At 43.3% G+C, this 13,011-nt stretch overlaps 1 protein-coding gene across 2 annotated transcripts in view; it reads left to right on the top strand.

Annotated features, from left to right (window-relative positions):
- Positions 1–13,011, top strand: part of NEGR1 (neuronal growth regulator 1) — a 271,546-nt gene that overhangs the window by 172,945 nt on the left and 85,590 nt on the right. For both annotated transcript variants that reach the window (XM_062003657.1, XM_062003656.1), the window contains exon 3: positions 1,148–1,273. In XM_062003657.1, coding sequence (XP_061859641.1) covers positions 1,148–1,273 — 126 coding nt within the window. The remainder of the gene's footprint in view (positions 1–1,147; positions 1,274–13,011) is intronic.

Below are 13,011 nucleotides of genomic sequence, written 5' to 3'. Positions count from 1 at the left end.
GATCTCTTCTTCTACCTTCAAAGATGCAGACCTCAGATAACTGTAATGCTGCTGGAAATCTTATATTGTAACATTTACCTAATCTGGAAGATATTTCCAACATTCCAAATAGATATTGCATCAGCCAGTTGTATATATTTACTTGTGAGAACTCTTTTGAGTTGATTCCTTTACTTGACTTTGTGGATGTACCTTCATTCTTGAAGGATAAGGAAATATGTGGCAAGGAAGATATTCATAGACCAAATCAAGTCATTGCATGTGCCCCATTACTCACGGTATCCTGCTCTCAGATGGAAACAACAATGGGATATGCCTTGTTACAGCATCGATCTGATTTCTGTATCCAAAGTAATAATAAGTTATGTGAGGAAATGCATATTTCTCTAGAACAAGTCACTCTGAAATCCAGCATTCCTGCCTTTGTTGCCGGGACCCCAAGTTCTTTTTCTCCTTGTGTAACACTGCAAGAAGTAAAGCATTCCCCTAAGGAGGGGGGGGGGGGGGGGGGGGGGGTTTAATGCTTTCCATCATTCTCCATCCATGTGGAACTCAATTCTCTTATGCCCAGGTATATAAATAGTGCAGCAAATTGAGTCTACTGAAGAATTCTGCTCATGAAATGAAAGAAAAAGCCAGGTAGCTTACTTTTTCTTGGCCATGCTGCTGCTGCAAGCCTGAAAGCAATACAGAGCAACAGAAATGAATGTATTTTAGTCTTCACCGTGAACAGCTATGACTCTCCAAGAACACACAGAGCAGGTGTAATGGGCTTCATTGTTTCTTAAAAGTACAAGAAAAACTTAATTTCATCTTCTTTTCAGACTGTCATGAGCAAGCTCAACCTGTACTTAAACAAGAGCATCCATCAGTAGCAGCATACCAGGAGCTCGATAACAATACCTGCTTTGCACAGAGCAGAGGAAATTGCTGCTTTCTTATTTCTGGCATTTCAAATCCACAGCTGAGCTTCTGCAAACATGATGGAAATAGCTGTGGTTACACCTGAACAAGGTTTTTGCATAGTTACATTTCAACTCTACTTTCATCAGTAATGGCAGTGTGGGGATCCTAACTGTCTGAGCTCTGGTGGGATCACAGGTTCCAGCAGCTTTCCCATTGCAACTCTCTCCTTGTTTCATTGCAGTCTCTCCGAAGATATTCCGTATTTCGAATGACATCGTTGTGAACGAGGGCAGCAATGTCACTCTGGTGTGCCTGGCCACGGGGAAGCCGGAGCCTTCCATCTCCTGGAGACACATCTCTCCATCCGGTAAGTGCAACCGGCTGTCAGCTGGAGCTTCCCGCAGCGTTTCACGGGCTCTCGTGACTTTGTATTTCCAGCCTGGGGAAGTGTGACACCATCACTTCGTATGCCTTAAAAAGTGTGTGCATTAGATGTGTAGAAAATGAAAGCTGCTTCAGGTTTCAGCTGAGATCAGTGGAAACTAATACAACTGTAACATAGGAATGTAGAAGTAAAGGCTCCAGGTATATTTTTAACAGGCTGCAGACACCAAATAATTCCAATTAAAATCACAACAAGGAGATAATGAAGAGCACACAGGGCTCTCTGGAAGTAGGCGTGAAAGTTAAAAGCATTAACACATCATGCAATACATTTAATTCAATGTAACTACCATTGAGCCATTACTCCATGAAACAGCACAGTTTATTAAGATGATTGTGCTGAACAAATTAAATTATATGTATGAAAAATTGCAAACAAAATGGCATCTAAAAGCACAGTTTCCATTTAATATTTCCATTCATACTTTCAATTTCTCATCAAATATTTAGTGGAAAACCTTTAGCTGACATTAGAGGCATCCCTACACCGAGTGACTGGGTGCAGAGCCACCTGGTCTCTCACTGGTTCTTTCATTGTAATTACCATTACAATGGTAATTGCATGTGCAGCAAAAGGCTTTCTGTTTGCTCACACAACTTTTGCTGAAATCCATGTAACTGCAGGGAAGACCAGTTTCATGGACCTCCACAGCTTACCATGGTGTCTCATAATCCTGAGTAACAGTTTGCTTTACAAGCAAGATCTGGGGGGAAAAAACCCAACGAACCAACCACTTCTGACCTTTAAGACAATGACAATGAATTCTGCTTGAAGTGTCCATCAAGGGACTAGGGAAAAGATTCAGTTGTAGCGAAAAATGGATTTTAACTAAATGTCAAATAACATTTTATTGGAAGCCGTGGTGATACTTTACAGTAATAGCTTAAAGCATTAGATTGTCTACAGAAAGGAGCTGTTAACAATTTTCTTGGAGAGGAAAAAAGTAGAGAAGGAGTATTAGTGCACTCAAGCTGGAGAAGGGGTCTGAGGAGCGATTAGGTCCTCCTCTTCTTGAATTCAGACAAAATTAGTGCACGTAACGACAAGGGCTTTCAGTGAACCCACTGATTTTGTATCTTGACCGAAGGACTGAGAGGGAAAGCGTGATCACTCAGCTGCAGACCCATCACAATTGCCACAATGAGAACTGAAACCAAAATTTGAGGACAAGACTAATCAAGGGGATCGTGGTACAGGGAGAGTCAATCAAAGTGCTCCCGGTGCAATGATGATGTGCTCTCACTAAGGGTCTAGCACAGCAAACTGCAGGTAGACAGGGATGTTTCCTCACTGCTGAAGATTTAAGGGAAGGCAGTTACAGGCTGTGCTTTGTTCCCTTTTCCTTGCCTGGTGCCTGCTTCGCTCTGTCTTCTTGGCAAGTACACGCAAATGGCACCCATAGGACAGAGCAGCATGCATTTGCCATATGCCTGCAGTTTCATCCTTTCTGCTAGAGCATCTTGGTCAAGTAGGTGGCAGGTTATCGTGCAAATCCCATACACCTCCTTTTAGGATTCTCTTTGGGGAAGGCTGGCTTGTTGGATTGGTTTTGCCACATCCCTTACTCTCTCACCAGGAAGCAGTAGGTTAGATGAAACACAAACACAGGCTTAACAAACTTGATACTAAAGAAAAAGGAAAATTGAAATGCACTTTTAGCCTAGATCTAATATTTCCTGCCCATGGCAAATGCTGCCTTGAACTGCTGCATTGTTACAAAACAACGGGTTGATTCATGGACCTGAATTCATGGGCAAGGTTCTACCCTGCCCAGAGTAGAACATAGGATCCAAATAACTTTTTGCTCAAAAAACTCAATAAGATCTGATGGAGACAAACATATAATGTACAGAATATGTTCTCTCTGCTACTTTTCCAAGTAAAGAACTTTCCCATTTCGGTAGCATCGTATCACTTTTGTGCTCAGGTGTGTGTTCTAGTGTACAGACAGTTACAAATGGCACTCAAATCCAATTAAGTGTCAGCCTGAAAAAGAATAAGCCTGGATTTATTTGGAGGGAAAAAAGAAAACAAAGTTGAAAACAGGAGATTTCTGTGGCAGTTTGTATTCTTTCTGCAGCAAATTACTTTCATCTAAACATAAGCTTCATCTGTGCTTTATGATTTCTACCAGTTTTCTCCTGTAATTCCTGGTGGCACTAATGAGGCTTACATGTGAGCATCACCTCCAGAACACAACACTAAATCATATTAATGAATCATATTTAGAATATTCCGGAATTGTTTGTCAAAGCTGCTACTAAAAGATAAGAAGCTGAAATCTCTGAATACAAATGATTCAATGTAGACTAATTCCAAACTGTTATCATGATTTGCATCAAGGCAGCCTTTACTTGGATAAGGTCGGATTCCGGTTTTTTTAAACGAGAGATAAAATGAACCTTTCATGGGAATAAAAATAAAATGTATTTAGAGGTGATTTTTAACTTAGTACATCAATTATTGGCCTGGAATCTTTATTGTGCATGTTTAACTTGCAGTCATTATGTAAATGCTTCCATTATATAAATATTCATAATCCAAACCCATTATGTAAATCCACAAAATCTACACATTCAGCGTTAACACCTTAAGAAACACGGGGCTGCAGTTTGTAATCTGAACATCTCGTATTGTTGAAATGTCACCTGAATAAATTGCAGGTATTACTTATTTTGTTCTGACATTTAAGAGCAAAGTGCAGCATCAATAGCTTAAGAATGAAACCAGAATTTTAAAGAATTAAGGTCTGCCTACAGTGTTGGGTGCTGCCCACAGGGAGCAGAGGAGGGCCCAGCAGCAGAAACATGTGCTGCCTGAATGCTTTGCTGCTTAGGGCGGGCTTCTTGGGAAAGCCTGATCCAGCCTGTGGTTGTCTAAATGCAAAATAGGTTGAATTCCATAGTTTTAGAAAGTCTTATGGAAAAAAACTAAACCTTTTCTACCTAACTCTCTTAAAACAAAATGACACACCTTGACATGTCTTCACACTGTAGTCTGATGTTCAGGACTTAGGGGTGTTTTGTTTATGTTTGAATTGAGCACATGGATGTGCTGACAGCACATTGTACTGGCAGCTTTCACATCCAAGGGCTGCAAGGTAAAAAAAATAAGTAAAAAGAAAACCCAAAAATCCCAAAGCTTGAGCCTTGGGAATCGCCTGCTTTATTGGTAGTTCCATGTAGTGTGTGGCAGTGTTTCCTGACCATAGTGTCCTGGCATGTCTATCTTGTTCATACTCAACAGTCCCCTCTGCCTCTGCAACAGCTTAGCCTCGTCTTCAGCATCATCCCTGGCAAATTCTAGTTTCACATTTTCCAGTTCTTCCCTGCTGTCTTGCCCTTTTCTCACTGTTTTATCCCCGTTACTTCCACTCTAGTTTCTAGTGATTTTCCTAACATGTGAGGATAAGCTGAATGGATGGATGAATGGATATGGATGGATGGATGGATATGGATGAATGGATGGATGGATGGATGGCTGTGCACACATTTGGAGAGCAGATTTTCAAATGTTATGAATGTAGCTGAATGAAGACAGATTTTCCCATGTCCAGTGAAAGGCAAATCCCTGGCACGAGGACACTCTTGTTCTTTCAGTCGCTGTGTCCAGCGAATAACCACACTGAAGCATTTAAAAAAAAAACCCCAAAACCCAAACCCCAAAACCAACCTGTAAGAACTGTTTAACACAGGTAAAAGAAAAGATTTTTCACAAACACCAAGGAAAGCCACACTTCTCCAGAAAACAGCCTGAACTTGGGTTTGAACATAACACTCACATGACGGCTCCTCTCCTCTAACACGTTTCATTTGCCACCGGGGCGTGTGTGCACGAGTGTGATATGACTGAATGGAATCTAATGCCTGTCCTATTGTTTCTGGACAGCCCTAAAGCTCTGAAGATGTATTGCATTAATGTATCATCACAGCAATGTCGTCCTGACGATATATTAGTGTAATACATCTTCCGAGCACTCAAATGATAGGGCTGTCTGGGAAGAATGAGTCTAAGAGCCGGTTCAATTCAATTACAGGACAAAAGGCAATGCTGGTCCCTGAACGGGCAGAGTGTGATTCTTGCAAGACCTTTCCTGAAGCAGACTGCTACAGAAAGCTGATAGTGGGGAGGGAGAAGCAAAGAGGCTTTTTTAAAACTCCTAGGTAAATCCTGAGAAACCAACAAAGCTTGATGGGAGCACAGCTAATGTCAGATATTTCGTTCCACTCGCATTTCTGCTAGAGAACCAATGTTTTTCAGATGTTATCTACACGTGACAGATGTAAGAAGTGTTTTGTTGAGGTGCAAGTACTCTGAACCTGGATTTTCAGGCTGAAAATACCCAACTGACATGAATTATTATCAGATTTTCAGGACTTTGTGTGTGTACAATGTGTGAGCTCATCTTTTAAAAACTTCACCTCTTGCTTGGAAATGATTTTAAAACTGAGTTTTAGAAGCAAAGGTTTCTGGCTTGTATCTTTTGTCTTACTAAATTCCAAAAACCAAGCAGAGATCGTTGCTGATGAGGATTCTCTCACACCAGGTTCCCTCTAACGTATCTGCAATTGTGCAGTATGTAATTTTTTTACCTATGAGAACTGCTGTCATGCTCCCAACACTCAGCTGCCACCTTTGCTCCGGGAGGCTACTTCCAGCATTCATCAAGTCTTGTGAAGGATCTCAATGTTCAACCACATATTCCCAGCTTCCCGAATCTAAGCCCAATTAGCAGGTACTTCAGACAGCCTGGCAGTACTGCCAAAGACCTCTTTCATTCAAGCTGCTTTGTCTGAGATAGCTTAAACTCAGTAATTTTAATTTCCTGGTTCATGGCTGGGGGCTTGCAACACCTTGGAGTCCCTGTTTTATATTCTCCCTCTCCAAGTGGTTCCATCACACTTCCCCAGCAGCTTGGCAAAAGCTCTGCAGGTAATGTAGGGTTTTCTGGGATGGAGCTGTCACTTCTTCAAGATATTCTGCAGGAGATGAACTTTTGAGACTAGACCCAGTGACATGCTTGTGGGCTGCAGAGTGGAGTGAGGTCCTGCCTCACTCGAGACGTGGCATCCCTTTGAGGTGCAGTCACCTTTCCTAAATGGAGGTAGATTTATTGCTGCATTAGACCAAAAATGAAGCTAGTTCCCTTTGGGTGTCTAAGCAGCAGAATGTAAAATAATTCAGTGATTTAACCTGATCTGCAGTGGCAGTGATATGCCTGCCCTATGCTATCATTACTCATCATGAAAGCAACAGCTTCATTACGGTGTGGGCACTGTGCTCCTTGGCCAGGTGAGGAATTGCCGGACTGAGCCAAAACAGCTGCTCCCTGTGACCCAGCTGGAAATGTTTGGAGATGAGCCAGGAAACCTTCAGAGACAGACCAAGGCAGTGATGGGCTAAAATTGACTGTGATGAAGAAGGTTTTACTTGTGTGGTGGAGAAGTAGAGCAGTCCTGCACATAGCTGTTGGCTCCTCTGCCACTCCTCTTGGCCCCTGGCACCTGCCAATGTTGTCCATCCTGGCTTCAGGAGGAAGGAAGGACAGGGATGTGCTCTCAGCTGTCCTGAGCCACCAGAAAAATGTGCAAATTGCCTCTTGGCTGTGTGTGTAGATCTTGGCACCAGCTGGTTTTAGAACTAATGTCTTCGATGCCAGCATATTACACTGACAAAGACAGTGTTAATTTAGGGCTCAGATGCCTTGGGGCATCTGACAAAGCCTTTACGTCCTGCTCCTAGACTGTGTTTATGGAGAACACTCCATCTTTTTCTGTCCCTGATGCAGACTCTTTCATTCTGCGCTGTATAACGGAGCTCTTGGTTCACAGCTCCATGTTGCAGTACTTTGCACAAGCCTATTGCTTTGCATTTCTTATTTAGCAGGGATGCCTGCTTGTCCCAGTCATCAGCTCTGGCCAGGACCTTCAGGAGTTGAGCTGGTGGCCTGACACATTTCCCTGTTAGCACTGGAGTCATAGCACCAAGGTTTCAGGCTGCCACTCACAGCACTCCTGCCACACACCCTTCTTGGCATGCAAAGCTAGTACAATAATACTGGCTAAATACAACACACAATACAACATATATATATATATGTATACAACAACTAATGCAGCACACTAAATCCAACAGCTTGCATGGCTGCCTTGTCACCCAGGCACTTCTTCAACTGCAGACATGCCGCAAGTTGCTGCTTCTGTACATGACTGAGCAAGATCTCCCTGGAAAACACCCAAAGCACTCATCCCTTGGGACTCAGGACAGCTTGGGGGGCACTTGGGGGCTTTTGTCAGCCCTTACACAAGAAAAACTGTGTGCATGAGACAGATAAACATCACACTGATGGGCACGTGGTGGCTGTGTGGATGGATTGGTCCATCTTACAACTGTTTGGGGACTTGAAGCTTTGTGGTTAATATTTTATATGGATGTAATGGCCTGGCTTGTGGTCCTGAAGGGGAGTCTGTCAGTTGGTAAAGGCATCGTATGTCGTTAAATCAGTGGTTCCCTGATATCAAACACACAGCTGGCAGACTCCCAAGAACTCAGGGGAAAATGGTGTGAAGCTCCACGGGGAGTGAGGGGATTAATTCACAGTTTAAAGACAGCAGTGCAAATGCTAGTACACAACACAAACTGCTTCTTGTGATCCTTTCTTTTGCCTTTCTATGGACAAAATACAAGGAACTTCCCAAATCACACCTCTCCCAGACAAAAGGTGCTGTTACAGGACTTCTGGCCTGTTTTATTTCAACGATACTTGTAAGTACCACTCTTGGCAGATTTAGTATTAGGATCCAATTAAGTGACATTCAGTACCAGGATCCACTGCTCTGGGCTCAAGACATTGTGCTGTCTGTGGTCAAGGGTTTTCTGAGGAAGGCTTCCCAGAAACATGTCATTTTTATCAGCACAGCTCCAGAAGTTTGAATGTCCCTTCAGGAACAATTAAAGATATTCACAGAAAGCCTCATGTCTTCTTAAAACCTTTAAACAGGCTAGGAATGAAAAAAAAAAAGGAAGAATATTCAAGCTAAGCTGGTCAAATAATTAAATCTTTGTGGAGGCCCTGAGAAGTGAGAGCGAGATTACACTCACAGTGGAATGTGGAAGCTCAAACTAAACCAGTACAAAAGCATTGCACAGATGTAATTATGGATTTCTGATGATTTTATAGCAAACAGCAAGTATTTCTCACTTTCCAGTAAAAGTAGATGAACTCACTAACACCTCATACAATCTTATCTAATTCCCTTTCTCTGCACCTGTGTATTTCACATACTTTGTTGTCTTCACCTCTGAAACTTTCGACTTCGGCAGCCTGTGTTCACGTCTCTTTTATCAGCATGCCTTACCTACAAAACCATGCTCTCCTTGCTTTTCTTGCTCTGTGTCATCAGCTTGGAGATCTCCTCCAGCCCTGGATCAGTTTGGGATATTTTTTTCTTTACATTTGGTCTGGTATTTTGTTTCAGACGTGGCTCGTGGCTTCTCCAAAGCTAAATGGCCTTCAGCAATCAATTTTTAAACAGTCCCTAATGTGACAGAGCCATTTTCCTAATAGACAGTGAGCTGTTCAGTTTACCTGCAGTTCCTTGGGGAGGACTTTACACTATCCAATTACAGGATTTGGTGTAACTTTAAACTTGGAGTCTCTAATGAGTAGTAGAAATGGCTTCAGAGCATTTTTCTGAGTGAATCCAATTGTTCAGACTTTATGTCGTTCTCAGCCTCCCATGACAACTCATGTCCAGGTGCTTCTTTGTGCCCTCGATCCTGTATCTCTTCCCAGCCTCTCAGATCAAGAAGGACCTCACAGATTACAGGCTGCTTAAAGCCTGTGGTGATAGTCAGATGTCACTGTGATGGTATCAGCACTGCAGACCACCTTCTGTTCTCTCACATTGAGCTCAGTCCTCATCATCGGGGCAGTACACGTGAGGATGAGCCCATTCTGGGATCTTTGCACTCCCTCTTCTGGAGACAATTCGCTAGGCTCCAAGCAGTCTTTCATGCACCTCTGAGATATCCTGAGTCTGAGAAACCAGGAGTGCCATCAGCTCAGGTCTTCACTCCTGCTGGAGGATGAGGTCATAAAGCCAGCCCTGAGCACTGACCAGGTTTTGCAGTTCATACACTGGGGCTGCATTGTAGTTATTTAATATCCTTTTGAATAAGGAGAATTTAAAAAATTAAACTCTCCCTTGGCTCAGATAAAGTTTTCAGAGCTACCCTGGGCTTGCACCAGATTTTTCCAGGGGAGGAAAATGCTACCATTGCAAAACTCTTCCGTCCAAGCCTTTGAGAGCCGGTCCATATGGCTTTGTGTACGTGTGCTACACCTGATGCCAGATACCATATGCATGGTAAGAAAACACGGTTTTAATTGTGTGCTCTCCCGAGGAATAACAAATCTGATAATTTATCAGGCATCATCTCATGGCAGCAGCAGAAAACAGGCATTCAAGCTTGCTTTTGCAGGCATTTCCCTTCCAGGATAGCAAACCTGATCCCGTAACCTAAAATATCCAGAGGAGATTACTTGCACATCATTATATGCATCAGTAAGTCCCGTTTAGAGACCTTCTGAAAACCCATTAGGAGTGCCCTTGGACACAAGGCACTTGCATGTCCACTTTTCTCTTCCTTTAACAATTCTTTCCCATCTTTGATCCAAGACCTTGGCTGACACAGCCTCAGACTGATGGACTGGTGCTGATGAACCTTCCAGATTTGTTTGTCTCAGATACTAAGTCTGATAAGTCTTTTGGCTGGGAAAACAAGCCAAACATGCTCCTGACACCTGGAAGAGGGTCCATAAAGTGCAGGTGGCCTGCAGAGGGGAAAAGCAAGGGGCAGTTACCCAGGGCTGTGAGACACCACAGCAACAAACAGTGAGAAAATGGAGCTGTTTCCTGAAACTCGTCTTCATTCACCAATGTCTCCATACACAATTTATACTCCCTGCTGCTTGTGAATACCCTTTCTTGAGCTGTATGTACATGCAATGTAACATAAATATGCTTACATATAGTTATGCATATATCTGTCACATAACACGATTTAAGTTCTCCCACACAGCCATGGGAAATCTCTAAACACACGCTGAAGAAGATGAAATACTGTGCGGGCAAGTAGGAGAGATGAAACGTGGTGTCTGTGTATTCCCTAAGAAAAAATATTTATCTCTAATATTTACTGAAAGCTTTCTTGTGTGATCTGGATGCAAAATTCCTGAGGACATGCAGGTTTAAAAATGTCTTCATTTTAATATCTTAAAGTGTGTAAGAGGGTTGCATGAAATATGTGAGTATTTAGCATTTTGGTGCATACCCTGTATCCAGGGAAGTTCTGACACTGGAGAGCATTACATCTCTTCCATTAACAGTCATTTTTAACCTGATTCACAGGAGACTTTTGTGGTTTATGTAGTTTTCTTGGTATTAGAAACAAAACAGAAGCCTTGTTGGAGGGTGACTATTCTGCCAGGGTCGATGCAGGGGCTTTGCGTCACTCACCACTGTTCAGAGCGATAGTAAACAGAATGGTCCTAGAATGTGATCCAACCTGGCCAAAGTGGAGCAGGACGAGGGGCACGACGTGAGCAGCAGCAGCTGGTTTGTTTGCAGGAAGCTTTTATTCACAATTCACTTCTACAAAGGTGGAAAGAGCAACAAGGCCTCCCGCCATTCCTCACGTGCTGTAAACGATTTCCTCGCATTTTATGAATGTTCACTTCAATTCACAATCATTTTCCAATTTCAGCCTTATCTTTCTGCTTTACATAACGGGTGCTTACTGGGGCTCTTTCCCGTGGCAGGCACGGTATGTTGTGCTTATTAATGAGTGCTATCTTGCTGAGCGATGCACTGTTATAATTGATGTTTTGAACCTTGCACACTTTAAAACATTAATCCGTGAACAGATAAGCAAATGGAATTCACTGCTCTGATGGACGTGGACATAATACTTCTACTTGGTTCTCACTACCTGGTTCAGATTTTTGTCATGGCTCTATAAGTTGCAGTTATTAACAGTCAATTAAAAACTTATCTGCCTGGGAAAACGCTTTCAGCGAGCCTTTTTAACCTTTAGGCCTATAATTTCCAGCATCTGTGGTCGGAACTGCTGTGATATATTGTTTTGAGAGGAAAATTACACTCAACATGTTTTGGTTTATGATGTGGTGAGCACCTTGTGAGGAACCTAACACAACTAATGTGCTCTCCACCTAGAGTACGCTGCTCAAAAGAAATAGAAAGGTGAACTTGGAGCCAGGCAGAAGCTTTCATCTGAAGGAGTCCTGTGTCCAGTTCTGGGCTCCTCAGCTTAAGAGGGACAGGGAAGTGCTGGAGAGAGGCCAGTGCAGGGCCACCAAGATGCTCAGGAGTATAGAACATCTTTCATATGAAGAAAGGCTGTGGGAACTGGGGCTGTTTAGTCTGGAGAAGAGGAGACTGAGGGGGGATCTTATTAACATTCATAAATATCTAAAGGGTGGGTGTCAGGAGGTTGGGACATCCCTCTTTTCTATAGTAGCCAGCAACAGGACAAGGGGTGATGGGATGAAGCTGGAACACAAAAAGTTCCACTTAAACATAAGAAGAAACTATTTCACCATGAGGGTGAGGGAGCCCTGGCACAGGCTGCCCAGAGGGGTTGTGGAGGCTCCTTCCTTGGAGGTCTTCAAGACCCGCCTGGACATGTTCCTGTGTGACCTGATCCAGGTGACCCTGCTTCTGCAGGGAGATTGGACTGGATGATCTCTAAAGGTTCCTTCCAACCCTCACCATTCTATGATTCTGTGATATCAAAGTGCTTCCTGCCAGGCAGGAACCACAGTAGAGAAAAGCTGGGAGGTGCTGGAATTTAGAAGACTACAACAATGTCTGTGCATGGCCACGACTCCACAACAAGGGGAGACAAATTAGGTTTTGAATGGTCAGTGTTCTTGCTCTCTAAAACAATTCATGTCCTCAGCTACCATGCATTAAGGAGTCACATAGACAAGTATTTCCATTTGGTCCTCATTTTGTTTCACATCAGCTAGACCTTTATTTCTTTCAGAGGATCTTGTTTCTTGGGTTTTGCTCCTTTGGGAGAGGAGAGCTATTATTTAACGTTTAATTAATGTGATGAAATGTTTATGAGGATACAACATGTAAGCTCTGAGTGATACTGAAAGAGCTTTTTCCCTGGAGGTAGGACATGCATGAACCAACCACTCACCCCCTAGAGATGACCAGCTACTGTTCCTCGCCAGTACACAGTCAGCTTTGACAGCTCTTAAAGTGCCAGGAAACCTGAGCCCTCCAGCTGTGGAGGCTTGTCATCCTTACATCTGTCAAGCTGATTAATGTATAGCTACAAATGATCCCTGCAGAGTGTGGTTGTGATGGGAGCTGCTGCCAGGGCTGGGTTGGGCTGAGCTGGGCTGGGTTATTTGCCCGTCTAGGTGACCCTGCCTACTGCCCTTGCTTCCAATTGCTGCAGGGGAGTGGATCTCCTCCCAGGTGCAAATCATAAGACCGAATGGATGCTGAAACTCTTAAAGCAAGGTTGTGAGGGAGGACTCTGTTACAAACAGGCTCTGTTATAAAATAGAGCCATGTTAGAACAGGCCCCTTGCCCATCCTTAGGGGTAAGGGGGCTGCAGT

This window comes from Colius striatus, chromosome 10 (assembly GCF_028858725.1).
Source record: "Colius striatus isolate bColStr4 chromosome 10, bColStr4.1.hap1, whole genome shotgun sequence".
Taxonomy (NCBI): Eukaryota; Metazoa; Chordata; class Aves; order Coliiformes; family Coliidae; genus Colius; species Colius striatus.
The sequence above is the reverse complement of the archived record's forward strand: the minus strand, read 5'-3'. Positions and strand labels throughout refer to the sequence as shown.